Genomic DNA, 12,676 nt, shown 5'->3' on the forward strand with positions numbered 1-12,676 from the left:
CCTCACTACATTCCAAATGAATGTAGTTAGAATTGCCTCACGTTTTGCATTTGTGTGCAGATTTTTACAAATTTCTAAAAAGCACAAGTATAAAAAGGAAAAAAAAATTTAAAAAGAAATGAAAATGCTGTGAAAAGATTATTATTATTCTCTTAGGCCATCTATTCCACTTCTACTACTGCATCACAAACATACATATTTTTCGACTTTGGGTAGAATCAAAGAAATGAATCTGTACTGGCTTGGTTAACTATGGAAATGAAATCTTTTTGGAGTCCTTTTTCCCCCCCATTTGCCCTCCTCTGTGCAACTATCACTACTAATTATTACTAACTAAGCAGGAATTCAGTGGCTCAGCACTCAATCAGAATGCTGTGCTTTTCCCAGATGTCACTTTAAGCCTAAGATTCTACTATCAAGTGAGGTCATGCATAAGTTACTTTTTCCTGCTGCCCTTAACTTACTTAGCAGTCAAGCAATGGAAATCTACTGGCTTTGGGACCTTTAGAAATTTCCTTATTCATAACATATATGAATACTTCAAAAGAACAGTCATAAATTAGGTCTTTCAGTAACCTGCTTCTTCTAATATGTTTAAGTCTGAAATATTGTTAAAAGCTAACTGCCTGTTAATCCTCATCTTCCTTCAATGTTTGTGACAGAAATTGTAGATACTTTTATTATTGCACGATAGTACAATTTCTGCAATTTACTTCTCCCTTTCAAAATAGTTTACAGATGGATGGATGGATGGATGGATGGATGGATGGATGGATGGATGGATGGATGGATGGATGGATGGATGGATGGATGGATGGATGGATGGATGGATGGATGGATGGATAGATGGATAGATAGATAGATAGATAGATAGATAGATAGATAGATAGATAGATAGATAGATAGATAGATATAGCTCCTTTGACCCCTGAATTAGGTTTTCATATAAAGAATGGAACTTGGCCCTGGACTGGATACCCTCTTCACAAATCTATGCAAAGCATTTTATAATTCAACTAAAATTGTATACTACACATATTTACCTCCACTTAGGTTATCTAAAATGTTCCCAGGCTCATACCCTAAATGTGAGGACTGTGAGTCAGGGACCCAGTTGGCTTGGTTGTATTTTTTACACCATACTATGAAAAAAAATCTTTGCACCAGATAGATCAGATAGCACCAGATTCATTTTTACTCCAAATCCATTAACGGACATACATTGCTCACTTATTACCTTACCTAAATGAATCAGAAAAGTCCTAGAACAGGAGAAATGTTGTGTTCTTTTTAACATTAGAAAAATCTAAATTTTCCATACAAGGAACTCTCTACAGCTTTTAATAAATCTGTCAAGAATGTATTAGTCTCCTCCTTAAGCAAACCTTTTGTAAGCTTTTAATATTTTTGAGTAACAACTACTTTTGAGAATATTTAATTTCATTACAGCAGAAGCACTAGGTGTAGATGATGTAGATGTAAAATATTGTATCACTTAATGTATGCTCCATTGTTTACTGTAATGTAAATGTATAAAATTAATAATTGGGGTAAAACAAAAATACTGTCAAATGTGTGTGAACAATTCCCAAAGTGGCTGCTTACTTACTCTGTGCAACTCCACACCAAAGTACCTAACAAGGTTAGGATGTTTAATGCCCTCAAATATCTTCAGTTCATCAGCAGTCTCTTTTATTGTTTTATGATCATTTGGCTGAAACCTAATCTGAAATAAGAACATATTAAATACAAATTTATTACATTGAATTTTAACTCAAACAGGACAAATACAACTCATTACATCTCCCATCTTCCTGCACATTAACTGGAAAACCAGGTTCACAAAATGCAAGGATGACATATATTAAACTAAAAAAGTGTCAGTTGTTAATTTTTCAGCTGCTTATAATGTATATTAAAATTTACAAATAGATGGGAGTCAGATATCATATAGTACTGCAAAATGCCAGAAAAGACAGAAGAGGTCTTTAAATTATTTTGGAGATAATATGATCTTCACTCTAACCCCCAACCCAAAAAAAACTGATGAGGATGTATTCCTCAAAACCTACTAATGAATAAAGAATCAGTTCACTTGCAAGCCATTCTGTGCCTGGTGTTTTAATTCAACAATAAACATTGTCTGTGGTGCTGGAAGTTACTCCTGGTGCTATTACTACTGGCTTTAGTGTTTGACATGTTTACTTTAGCCTAAAAACTGAACTGTTTTACCTATAATTACTACAGTATATAAACATACATACTGTGCAAACAGCATTGTAAATAATTTCACAACTTACTTCTTTCATTGCCATCAGTTCACCAGTATCAACATTAATGCACGTATATACTTTTCCATACTGGCCTTCACCTGTCAGGAATAAAAGGTTTAAAGTCACTGAAATCTGTTAAAATTTTGCTTAAAAATGCTTGAGAAACTAAGGGTACAACATTTCTTACCTATTTTGTTCCCCCTCTGCCATTTGAAGGTAACTTTTCGTAAACCTACATGCATGACAGTATCGCATGATGGGGTGCTGCACACCTGTCCAATAATATTTTTCTGTTTCATTAACCTATAACTCTCCTCCTCAAACTGTTTAATCGCTCTTCTCACTGCTTCCATTGGGCTCTGCTTTGCAGCTACATCTAATCAAAATTAAAATACATTATTTACAGGTAAGGAAGGTAGGAAGTACAAACTTGTATTATAAAATCTACCAAACACATAATTTTAAATACTGCATGTTTAAAAAGGAAATAATTACTATGATGTATATTTCAGATTTATCATCTTTAAATTTGTAATCTATTACTTAATATACAAATTACATTAAAAAGGCGAAATGTACTAATTAAAAAGTATTACAAAATTAACAGCTGCAGAGTATCACAAGCATACTTGGGATAAATAAAACAGAATAAGCATGTTAAAATTGTTTTAATTTTTTTTGACAATTTTCAACTTTTTTTAAAAAAAAAAATCAGTAAACTCTCTACAACCAGAAAACATTAAAACTTTGAGCAATACTAACTACAACAGAAGTAACGTTTAATGAATAGAGTACACCAAAATTAAAGCAAAATATATTCTTAGGGCACATACTGCTAATCATTAAGTCATCACAAAGGTAAAGAAATAGCAGTTGACAACAGAACACAAAGCTCTTAAATCTAATTATAATATCACTGTGTTTTTCTTAATGACACGGTTTGAATTACTCCTTTTGCCCAGATTATTATCCCTCATTTTAAATAAATAGTTTTATTAGGCATATTATCAACATTGTAATTACTTTATCTCACCATGATTTTACAGAAGAGAGTACTAAAAATGTAGGCTGTAAAATAGTTTTTAATGGGTATTTTACAATTTGCATTATCTTTGGTCATCTGTATAAAGTAAAATATATACTCAAGGGGTAGAATGACTTGTATATTGCGAAAATGTTACTAGTCACAGGCAACATTCTACTCAGAAGTATTTGATGCGAGGTATGCTGAATGACTTCAGTAAAAAACATGAACACACTGATTTTCAGAAAGCCATGGCTCAATTAAGAAACACAACACTATAATTAAGTGCTGGAAAGCTCTGCAACAGCAGAGTAGCACGTATAACCGATGTTAGGGAAGTTATGTTTCCCAATGCTCTGACTAGACTAAATTTTACAATGTAAAAAAAACAAAACTGATGTAATTGGAAAAAACACCTACATTATTATGTTTTCTCCCAAAATAATAACTGTCCCGTCACTTTCAAGCTTGCATTCCTATATCTCAGATCATAAATGGCTGTTAATTACCTAGCTGATATTTACTCCTTGCCAAGTCAATGATAAATCAAAATAAATAAGTTTTAAAGGACACTAGTTTGATAAAATACTGCCTTCCTCACAAATGTTAAAATATTCTATTGAAACACTGACACAACGTTCTTAAATATGAAAATGTGTATTGAACATTATTTATTTGTATAATTTTGATACTTATATGATTACATTTTAGAATATTAAAATTATGTCATACATCATCAAATAATTGCATTCACCGGACACTTTATTAGGTACACCTGTTCAACTGGTTGTTAATAAATATAATCAGCCAATAACAAGGCAGCAACCCAATGTATTTAGGAATGCAGACATTGTTGAGACAACCTGCTGAAGTTGGCAGTTGAAGCACCAGAATTGGGAAGAACGGTGATTTTAAATGACTTTGAACATGGCATGGTTGTTGATGCCAGTCGGGCTAGTCTGAATATTTCAAAATCTGTTTGAAATTGTGATTTTCACTCACAACCATCTCTAGGATTTACAGAGAATGGTCTGAAAAAAGGACAATATCCAGTGAGTGGTGGTTCTCTGGGCAAAAATGCCTTGTTGATGACAGAGGTATGAGGAGAATGGCCAGACTGGTTTGGATGGATAGAAAGGCAACAGCAACTCAAATAACCACTCATCACAACTGAAGAATGCAAAAGAGCATCTCTGAATGCACAACACATTGAACCTTGAAGCAGATGGGACTATACCAGGTGCCACTCCTGTCAGCTAAGAACAGGCAACAGAGGCTACAATTCGCACAGGCTCACAAAAATTGGACAACAAAAGATTTGAGAAACGTTAAATGGTCCAATGAGTCTCAATTTCTGCTATGACATTCAGATGGTAGGGTCAAAAAGGCATCAGCAACATGAAAGCATGGATCCATCCTGCCTTGTATCAATGGTTCAGGCTGGTGGTGTAATGGTGTGGGGGATATTTTCTCGGCACACTTTGGGCCCCTTAGTACCAACTGAGCATTGTTTAAATGCCAGAGCCTATCCGAGTATTGTTGATGACAATGTCCAACTTTTTACGGCTGCAGTGTACCCAACTCTCAATGGCTACTTTTTTTTTGTTTTGTTTTTAATTTTACAAACTCCTCCATTGTCTTACAACTGATATTTAAGGTTTAGAGGTACCACACTTCACATTAGTACTGTAAGCATATTCATTTTCAATTTTATTTTAACAAAAAAAAAATTCAGGTTGTACCTTTAGACTGAGTTATTAGACTGCGAAGTTCCCAACTTCTTCTTGAAACATTTTGGTCTCCCTTTGGAAATGTGGGTTCTGAGAATAATATCAACCAAACACAAAAGAATTACAATTAAAATATTCCAAAAAACTTCATCAAGCCTTGTGGATCCAAAAAATAATTGTATTTGCTTTGCAATTTGTTAAATAAATATAAATAAAAATAATGTGGTATTTAGGTGTGGCTATTTCATAATTACATGAGTGATAACTGCATTTCTGTTATGAAAAACCACTGGAAGACTTATGTTTGTAGTGGTCTGTAAATGCTGGTGCACAGAACATACAAAAGTAAGAAGCCGTAGTGCAGAATTCTTTTTCCATACATTATTATACAGCTGTGGCATCAGTTCTATCAAACTCATTCAAAAATCTCAAAATACAGACATTTGCTACACCATGAAAATGGTGTTTCACAGACAGGAATCTTGTCCCCAACTCTTTTATATCTTTTAAGGAGCACACTCTTAAGTTAGTTATCCATTTAGTCTGAAATAAAAATAAGGTAAATGTGTGCCATTTTTTTAAAATTCTCTTTTGACAAGTTATCCCTTCACATGTGAATGAGTAATTCCCTTTTAATTCTGGATAGTTAATCCAGGAATTTTCTATGCTCAATATGTAAAAGAAGTTGCACTGAGTCAAAGGGAGAGGCTGGATTGGGGGACTTACAAACTGTGACATAAAACTTTAATTCCTTTACCACTAAGGCCATTCTACTGACATTGAAGACATATCTGCAATAACAGATTATGCTACAAAAATGAACTTTAATTCAAAAAGGACATTAAAAAGATGTAAAAAAAACTGATGTTTTTATTAATGTTAGCAGCTAACAGACATCAAAGAGACAGGGTCAATGCCTGTCCATCTAAATACACATGTAGTGTACACAAACAATATTTTTTTTACTATTCTATTCTGTGTTATAATTTGTTGTTTTTAAAATGTTCAAGTACCGTTCTTTACACTTACAACTAAAGTGAACAAATAAAATAATAAATAAAATAGAATTTAAAATAGAATAAATAAAATTTCAGGCTAAAACTGCAACTTATCTAAGTGCAAGAACTCAGATAATATTTACCTTCACGATCTTCAGTAGGGCTTGAATGCCGACTCAATGATTTGAACTGTAGCTCAGCTGCAACTGAAGACAGCCTATCATTTTCAGGTACATTTGTTCCTCTATTGATATATTTAATTGGGATGAGAGAGGGAAAAAAAACGAAAAATATTTAGCACAATTTTGTAGTTGTAGTTAACAGCAAATATTTTACTAGTCATGTATCTACAATTGCAAAACTAGAAACTGTGATTTAAAATAACCAAACCCTTGCCTGATGAATACTTCAAATAACTAATGGCACCACCTCGTGATGCTAAAGGAAATATTTTAAATCAAATTTTCCTTTTCTCATATTTTTTCATTTTCAGAAACATTCTGAGCACAAAACCCTTGAAAATGTAATTGTTTGGTTTTATACAATACTGCCACTTTGATATACCCCGAAAATATCTTTTTAAAGCAATATAATTAAGATATGTGTTAAAATTATCAGTTATAAGCTGGCAGATTAATTGACTATATTTACTTGTATACAATATACATTTACAGGGTTTGTCCTGTCATGGCTACTTATTTTCGGGAAACAAAGTACTGAGAAAAACAGGAAGGCAGCAGAAGCAAGGATCACTTTATTATTTTTCATCTGTGTTACAGCAGTCCTGATCACAACCGTCCTCAAAATATTAGTATTTCTGCTCCTTAAGCCTACAGTGGACACTTCAACATGCAGGTGAGACAAATTAAATAATTAAATTTTAGATTCAGTATGCATTCCTAAACAGTCAGTAAGACATATGCCAAATACAATAAAGAACAAACTAGCAAAATGACATGTATAAATTTCACATTGGAGACTAGAGGACACCCCCAGGCTCACTCAGGAATGGAGGTGTCTTTAGGTAAACTACCTGATTTCATTAGTGCTGTTGACGGGTTTGGGGTGATTAGGATCCCCACCGACTGGGGCGGGGCGGGTGACAGTAGCGCACAACTGGTTCCGAAGGTCACATGGGAGACTCCTAGAACTGTGATGAGAAAACAGACTTAAAGAACTCTATTTCTCTTTAGTAATTAATAAAGGTGGAGGAAAAAGGAAATAGATGTTAGTTGTTCACATACAAAACTAGTAAAGAGAGTAAGGGTAAGACTGACCATGTTAATTTTTTTTCGCAATGCTAAAAAAAACCAAATACATTTATTTTCAAAGCAGATTTATCTTTAGATTACTCAAACATGCAAAACTGATTAGAATACATACAAATTAGTTTAGAGGAACTGAAAAAGAAAATGAAACGGTAATGAAAAATAATGTTTATGAACCAAGCCACCTGCTGTCAGTCATACAGTATATTTTTATTTTAAAAGAACTGAACTCAAAATTAACTCTGTCCACAAAAGAACTGGTCTAAATGCAATATCTAGCCTTAAAAAGTTTTATTTATTAATGCATGAAATGTCAGATTTTCAAAACAGTGATAAATGTAAAGAATTATTTGATAAACTACATTATAAATACAATGTTGATGTTATATTTTTACATTTAATTTATCAAACAGTAAGTTAGATTATCAGTCACCCTTTCTCTCCCACTTGATGCTGATCATTTTGGAAAACTGAAATGTACATTTTGAGATGTACCTTTCCCAATATTTTACTGTATGTACTTGCAATATTTATAATGACTTTTATGATTGAAATTACAAAATAAAAGCTGATAGACACTGATGAATGGTTGAACGCAAAAGCTTTTATTTTATTAAAAAAATAAAATAAAAGTTTAAGGGATGACTTATTTGTACAATTTAAACACTTAAAGTCACCATTCTAAAACACATTACCTGAAGCCTTCTGGATTTGGAATAATGAGGTGAGGATTTGGTGGGTCACTATGACATCGAGGGACTTTGACAGGACGAGGACTAGTTCGATGAGGAGCAGCTAAAATTATACAAAGACAAGAATTGTGGCCATTTTTCAGAGTGGAAGATTTCTCATTGAAAAGACACGATAAATAGTTTGTAAACAATACTGTCAACTCTAATATAACTTTAAATACACAATTAATGTTAGAGGTCAGAAAAAATAAATAGGGAGCCAAACATTAACACCAAAAAATGAACACAACATTAAAGTTTGCATGTTATATAGTTCAATATTTTTCAAATAATATTTCTTTATATAGCAGAAACTTTATATTCAGAGCAACTCTTAAATTACAATCACTTAAGTCATCTTAAATCAATCAGTTAGTCATTTACACAGTAAGTCAGTAGTACGTAATGAACTAAAATACTGCCCGGGGACCAACAAAACAATTTATGGGAAGTAAACAATTCATCATATCCACATCAATTATTTTTATCTGAGCACTTTAAATTTTTTCCAACAACCAATAGATAAGATTTTTAAGATAACTGATAATTATAATCTGGCTCTGTATATGTGAGTATGCATGTGTGCTGACAAGGTTGGGTAGGTTCCTGCTATGCTCTCCACACTGCAAAAATAAGCTCTACCTCCCATAACTATACACTTAATTAGATGAAGGCAGGATGAATGGATATGAAACAATAATCAACACTTAACTGTTTGACCTAAAAAAAAAAGAAAGAAAAAAAAGAAACCATGATTGTTCAGGAAAAATATTGCCACTTCACAACTTCATAGTGCTTTAGGCCTATCATAAATCGTGGGCTCCACCCAGGGATATTTTAGTGAGGTGCCTATATATTTGTTTACCTATACCAGTTAAAAAATAAATTTTGTTTTAGCTCATTCTGCAAGGGCTGATGGCTTAGACCCACCATTTCTCTGAATTCTTTAAGCATATATTAAACTGTCTGGAAAAAGCTTGTCCTCATATTTCATTCATGTAAATACTGAAGTAACTAAAATACTCTAAAAACATGCTTAACATTAAATTGATTCCTAGATGTAAAAAAAAAAGGAAGGCTGCACTTCAGAAGGAAACCTTCGCATTATGTGTACATTATCAAGAGAAACTTAATAAATAATTAGACATTAATAGAATAAACCTTCTTACCCAAGTATAAACCTGTAATTGGACTATGAGGCTTGCCTATCACATGGCCAATGCACTCATTCATCAGGGTCTGTAAACTCTCAAAGAAAAAAAAAATATACAGCAAAATCAAAAGCATGTATTTATGGTCAAAGCATTCTAAAAACTTATACAGATAATGAGAAAACTTTCTAAATTCACTGCCAGAAAAAAATGAAGCCAAACTTGAAACCTATTTGATTTCTACTTGCTTCCATAAAGAAACATGCAATACAAAACTTAAAACTAGACAAAGGGATGATGAAAACAAGTCTAGAGTAATGTTTTGGATAATATACAAACTAAAATAAAGGATAACCAGAAAGTAAATCAGGTACAGAAAAATATTTTTAAAAAGGTGCTCTTGTCTGCTTTGCTTTCTTTCCTTCATTACTCTGAGTAAAATAATTATTCTTTCAAGTCTATAAAACACATTTTAAAAGGGTGAAATCACTTTTGGTCATTTTTTCTCTGAAGATATTAAAAGCCAGACAACATTATTTTATCATTCACATAATTCTCAGTTTTAAGCACATGCACACGTGCATGCACCCAAACTTACAAGGTATAGTAAAACTAAGTGGGAAAGGGTGTCATTTTTATCTGACCATAACCTATGGACCAATATCATTCAGATAAATTCCCCCTGTGTTATTATATACCCTTTGTTGCAGCAGATGTCAAAATGAGCTACATGCTCAGCTAAGCAAGGGAATCTCTTTACTGAATCTGGATAAGCATTTGCTTTTGACTCAGAGGGCCTGGGTATGCCGCCAGCCTCTTTGAGTGACGATATAAAATGAATAGTCACAATAACTTTAGAGATTACTCAACAGGTGACAAGGGGAATGCACATCAAAATCTATACAGTGGTGTGAAAAACTATTTGCCCCCTTCCTGATTTCTTATTCTTTTGCATGTTTGTCACACAAAATGTTTCTGATCATCAAACACATTTAACCATTAGTCAAATATAACACAAGTAAACACAAAATGCAGTTTTTAAATGATGGTTTTTATTATTTAGGGAGAAAAAAAATCCAAACCTACATGGCCCTGTGTGAAAAAGTAATTGCCCCCTTGTTAAAAAATAACCTAACTGTGGTGTATCACACCTGAGTTCAATTTCCGTAGCCACCCCCAGGCCTGATTACTGCCACACCTGTTTCACTCAAGAAATCACTTAAATAGGAGCTGCCTGACACAGAGAAGTAGACCAAAAGCACCTCAAAAGCTAGACATCATGCCAAGATCCAAAGAAATTCAGGAACAAATGAGAACAGAAGTAATTGAGATCTATCAGTCTGGTAAAGGTTATAAAGCCATTTCTAAAGCTTTGGGACTCCAGCGAACCACAGTGAGAGCCATTATCCACAAATGGCAAAAACATGGAACAGTGGTGAACCTTCCCAGGAGTGGCCGGCCGACCAAAATTACCCCAAGAGCGCAGAGACGACTCATCCGAGAGGTCACAAAAGACCCCAGGACAACGTCTAAAGAACTGCAGGCCTCACTTGCCTCAATTAAGGTCAGTGTTCACGACTCCACCATAAGAAAGAGACTGGGCAAAAACGGCCTGCGTGGCAGATTTCCAAGACGCAAACCACTGTTAAGCAAAAAGAACATTAGGGCTCGTCTCAATTTTGCTAAGAAACATCTCAATGATTGCCAAGACTTTTGGAAAATACCTTGTGGACTGATGAGACAAAAGTTGAACTTTTTGGAAGGCAAATGTCCCGTTACATCTGGCGTAAAAGGAACACAGCATTTCAGAAAAAGAACATCATACCAACATTAAAATATGGTGGTGGTAGTGTGATGGTCTGGGGTTGTTTTGCTGCTTCAGGACCTGGAAGGCTTGCTGTGATAGATGGAACCATGAATTCTACTGTCTACCAAAAAATCCTGAAGGAGAATGTCCGGCCATCTGTTCGTCAACTCAAGCTGAAGCGATCTTGGGTGCTGCAACAGGACAATGACCCAAAACACACCAGCAAATCCACCTCTGAATGGCTGAAGAAAAACAAAATGATGACTTTGGAGTGGCCTAGTCAAAGTCCTGACCTGAATCCAATTGAGATACTATGGCATGACCTTAAAAAGGCGGTTCATGCTAGAAAACCCTCAAATAAAGCTGAATTACAACAATTTTGCAAAGATGAGTGGGCCAAAATTCCTCCAGAGCGCTGTAATAGACTCATTGCAAGTTATCGCAAACGCTTGATTGCAGTTATTGCTGCTAAGGGTGGCCCAACCAGTTATTAGGTTCAGGGGGCAATTACTTTTTCACACAGGGCCATGTAGGTTTGGATTTTTTTTCTCCCTAAATAATAAAAACCACCATTTACAAACTGCATTTTGTGTTTACTTGTGTTATATTTGACTAATGGTTAAATGTGTTTGATGATCAGAAACATTTTGTGTGACAAACATGCAAAAGAATAAGAAATCAGGAAGGGGGCAAATAGTTTTTCACACCACTGTACATCCTTAATTACATGTAGGGTCATACGTGCTGGAGCCAGTCCTCGCATTGTCTGTCTATAACAAGTCACAATCATTCATATGGGAACATTTAAAGATGGCAATTAACCTAACAAGGACTTTTTGGAGACAGGGATGAAAACAGTGTATTTTGAAAAAAATTCAAGCAACACATGGAGAGAATGAGCAAACTCAACACAGTGCCTAATGTGACAGAAATGCTAGCCTCTTTTTGCTGTGTGAAAATGAAAATGCTTAAATAAATAAACAATTGCTTTAATTTGTATAATTAAGGATAACTTTTGTATCATTTTGTAAAGAATAACACTATCAATTAATATAATATACTTTACTTTGTTATTAAACTGTGATAATAACCACTCCTGCACCTTCATCGTTAAGCACTTTACTTATTCTACTTGCTGAACTTCAGTGGGCAAAACAGCATTCAGTCAACTAGTAAAAACTATCTACACTGTCCAGTCTCCAGTCAAAAATTGCAGCTAACCAGACACTGGAACATTGTTCTAAATGGCTGTCAGTCAGTCGCCCATTTAAGCTCCAAACCAGAAATGAGAATGGAGGAAAATTGATGAGGACTGGGAAAAAGTTATTAGGAAAATGTAGGGAGAAGTGTTCAGAGAGTGTTTTCTTGATCCCTCCACATATCTGATCTGGTGAAGTTTGAAGGGATGAGCACTACTCACTTTTTCTGTTATAATTCCTGCCACTTGGTTCCATCTTTCCATACATTAAATTTTTGTTTGAATGGGAAAAGTCAACCATTGTGTATTTTAATTGGATCAACTGTTAAATTAATTTGATTGTTAAATAAATAAATAAATCACCGCACAGCAACTCTGCATTATAATTAGTCAGTAGAAACCTGGCTTGAGTTTTTATTCTGTGATGCCCTGCTCAAAAACACTCTTGAATACACACCTGCCAGCAATTTTATTTTATATGACATCTTTCACCACC

General features: G+C 34.1%; 1 protein-coding gene across 3 annotated transcripts in view; it reads right to left on the bottom strand.

The window, feature by feature from the left end:
• Positions 1 to 12,676, bottom strand: part of map3k4 (mitogen-activated protein kinase kinase kinase 4) — a 172,905-nt gene that overhangs the window by 13,296 nt on the left and 146,933 nt on the right. For 2 of the 3 annotated variants that reach the window (XM_028820134.2, XM_028820136.2), the window contains exons 15-22: positions 9,194 to 9,272; positions 7,989 to 8,088; positions 7,059 to 7,175; positions 6,169 to 6,269; positions 5,040 to 5,117; positions 2,461 to 2,649; positions 2,301 to 2,371; positions 1,610 to 1,726 (exon numbers count right to left, since the gene is read on the bottom strand). In XM_028820134.2, coding sequence (XP_028675967.1) covers positions 1,610 to 1,726; positions 2,301 to 2,371; positions 2,461 to 2,649; positions 5,040 to 5,117; positions 6,169 to 6,269; positions 7,059 to 7,175; positions 7,989 to 8,088; positions 9,194 to 9,272 — 852 coding nt within the window. The remainder of the gene's footprint in view (positions 1 to 1,609; positions 1,727 to 2,300; positions 2,372 to 2,460; positions 2,650 to 5,039; positions 5,118 to 6,168; positions 6,270 to 7,058; positions 7,176 to 7,988; positions 8,089 to 9,193; positions 9,273 to 12,676) is intronic. The other variant, XM_028820135.2, reaches the window with a different exon arrangement.

The sequence above is a fragment of the Erpetoichthys calabaricus genome, chromosome 15, assembly GCF_900747795.2.
Source record: "Erpetoichthys calabaricus chromosome 15, fErpCal1.3, whole genome shotgun sequence".
Classification (NCBI taxonomy): domain Eukaryota; kingdom Metazoa; phylum Chordata; class Cladistia; order Polypteriformes; family Polypteridae; genus Erpetoichthys; species Erpetoichthys calabaricus.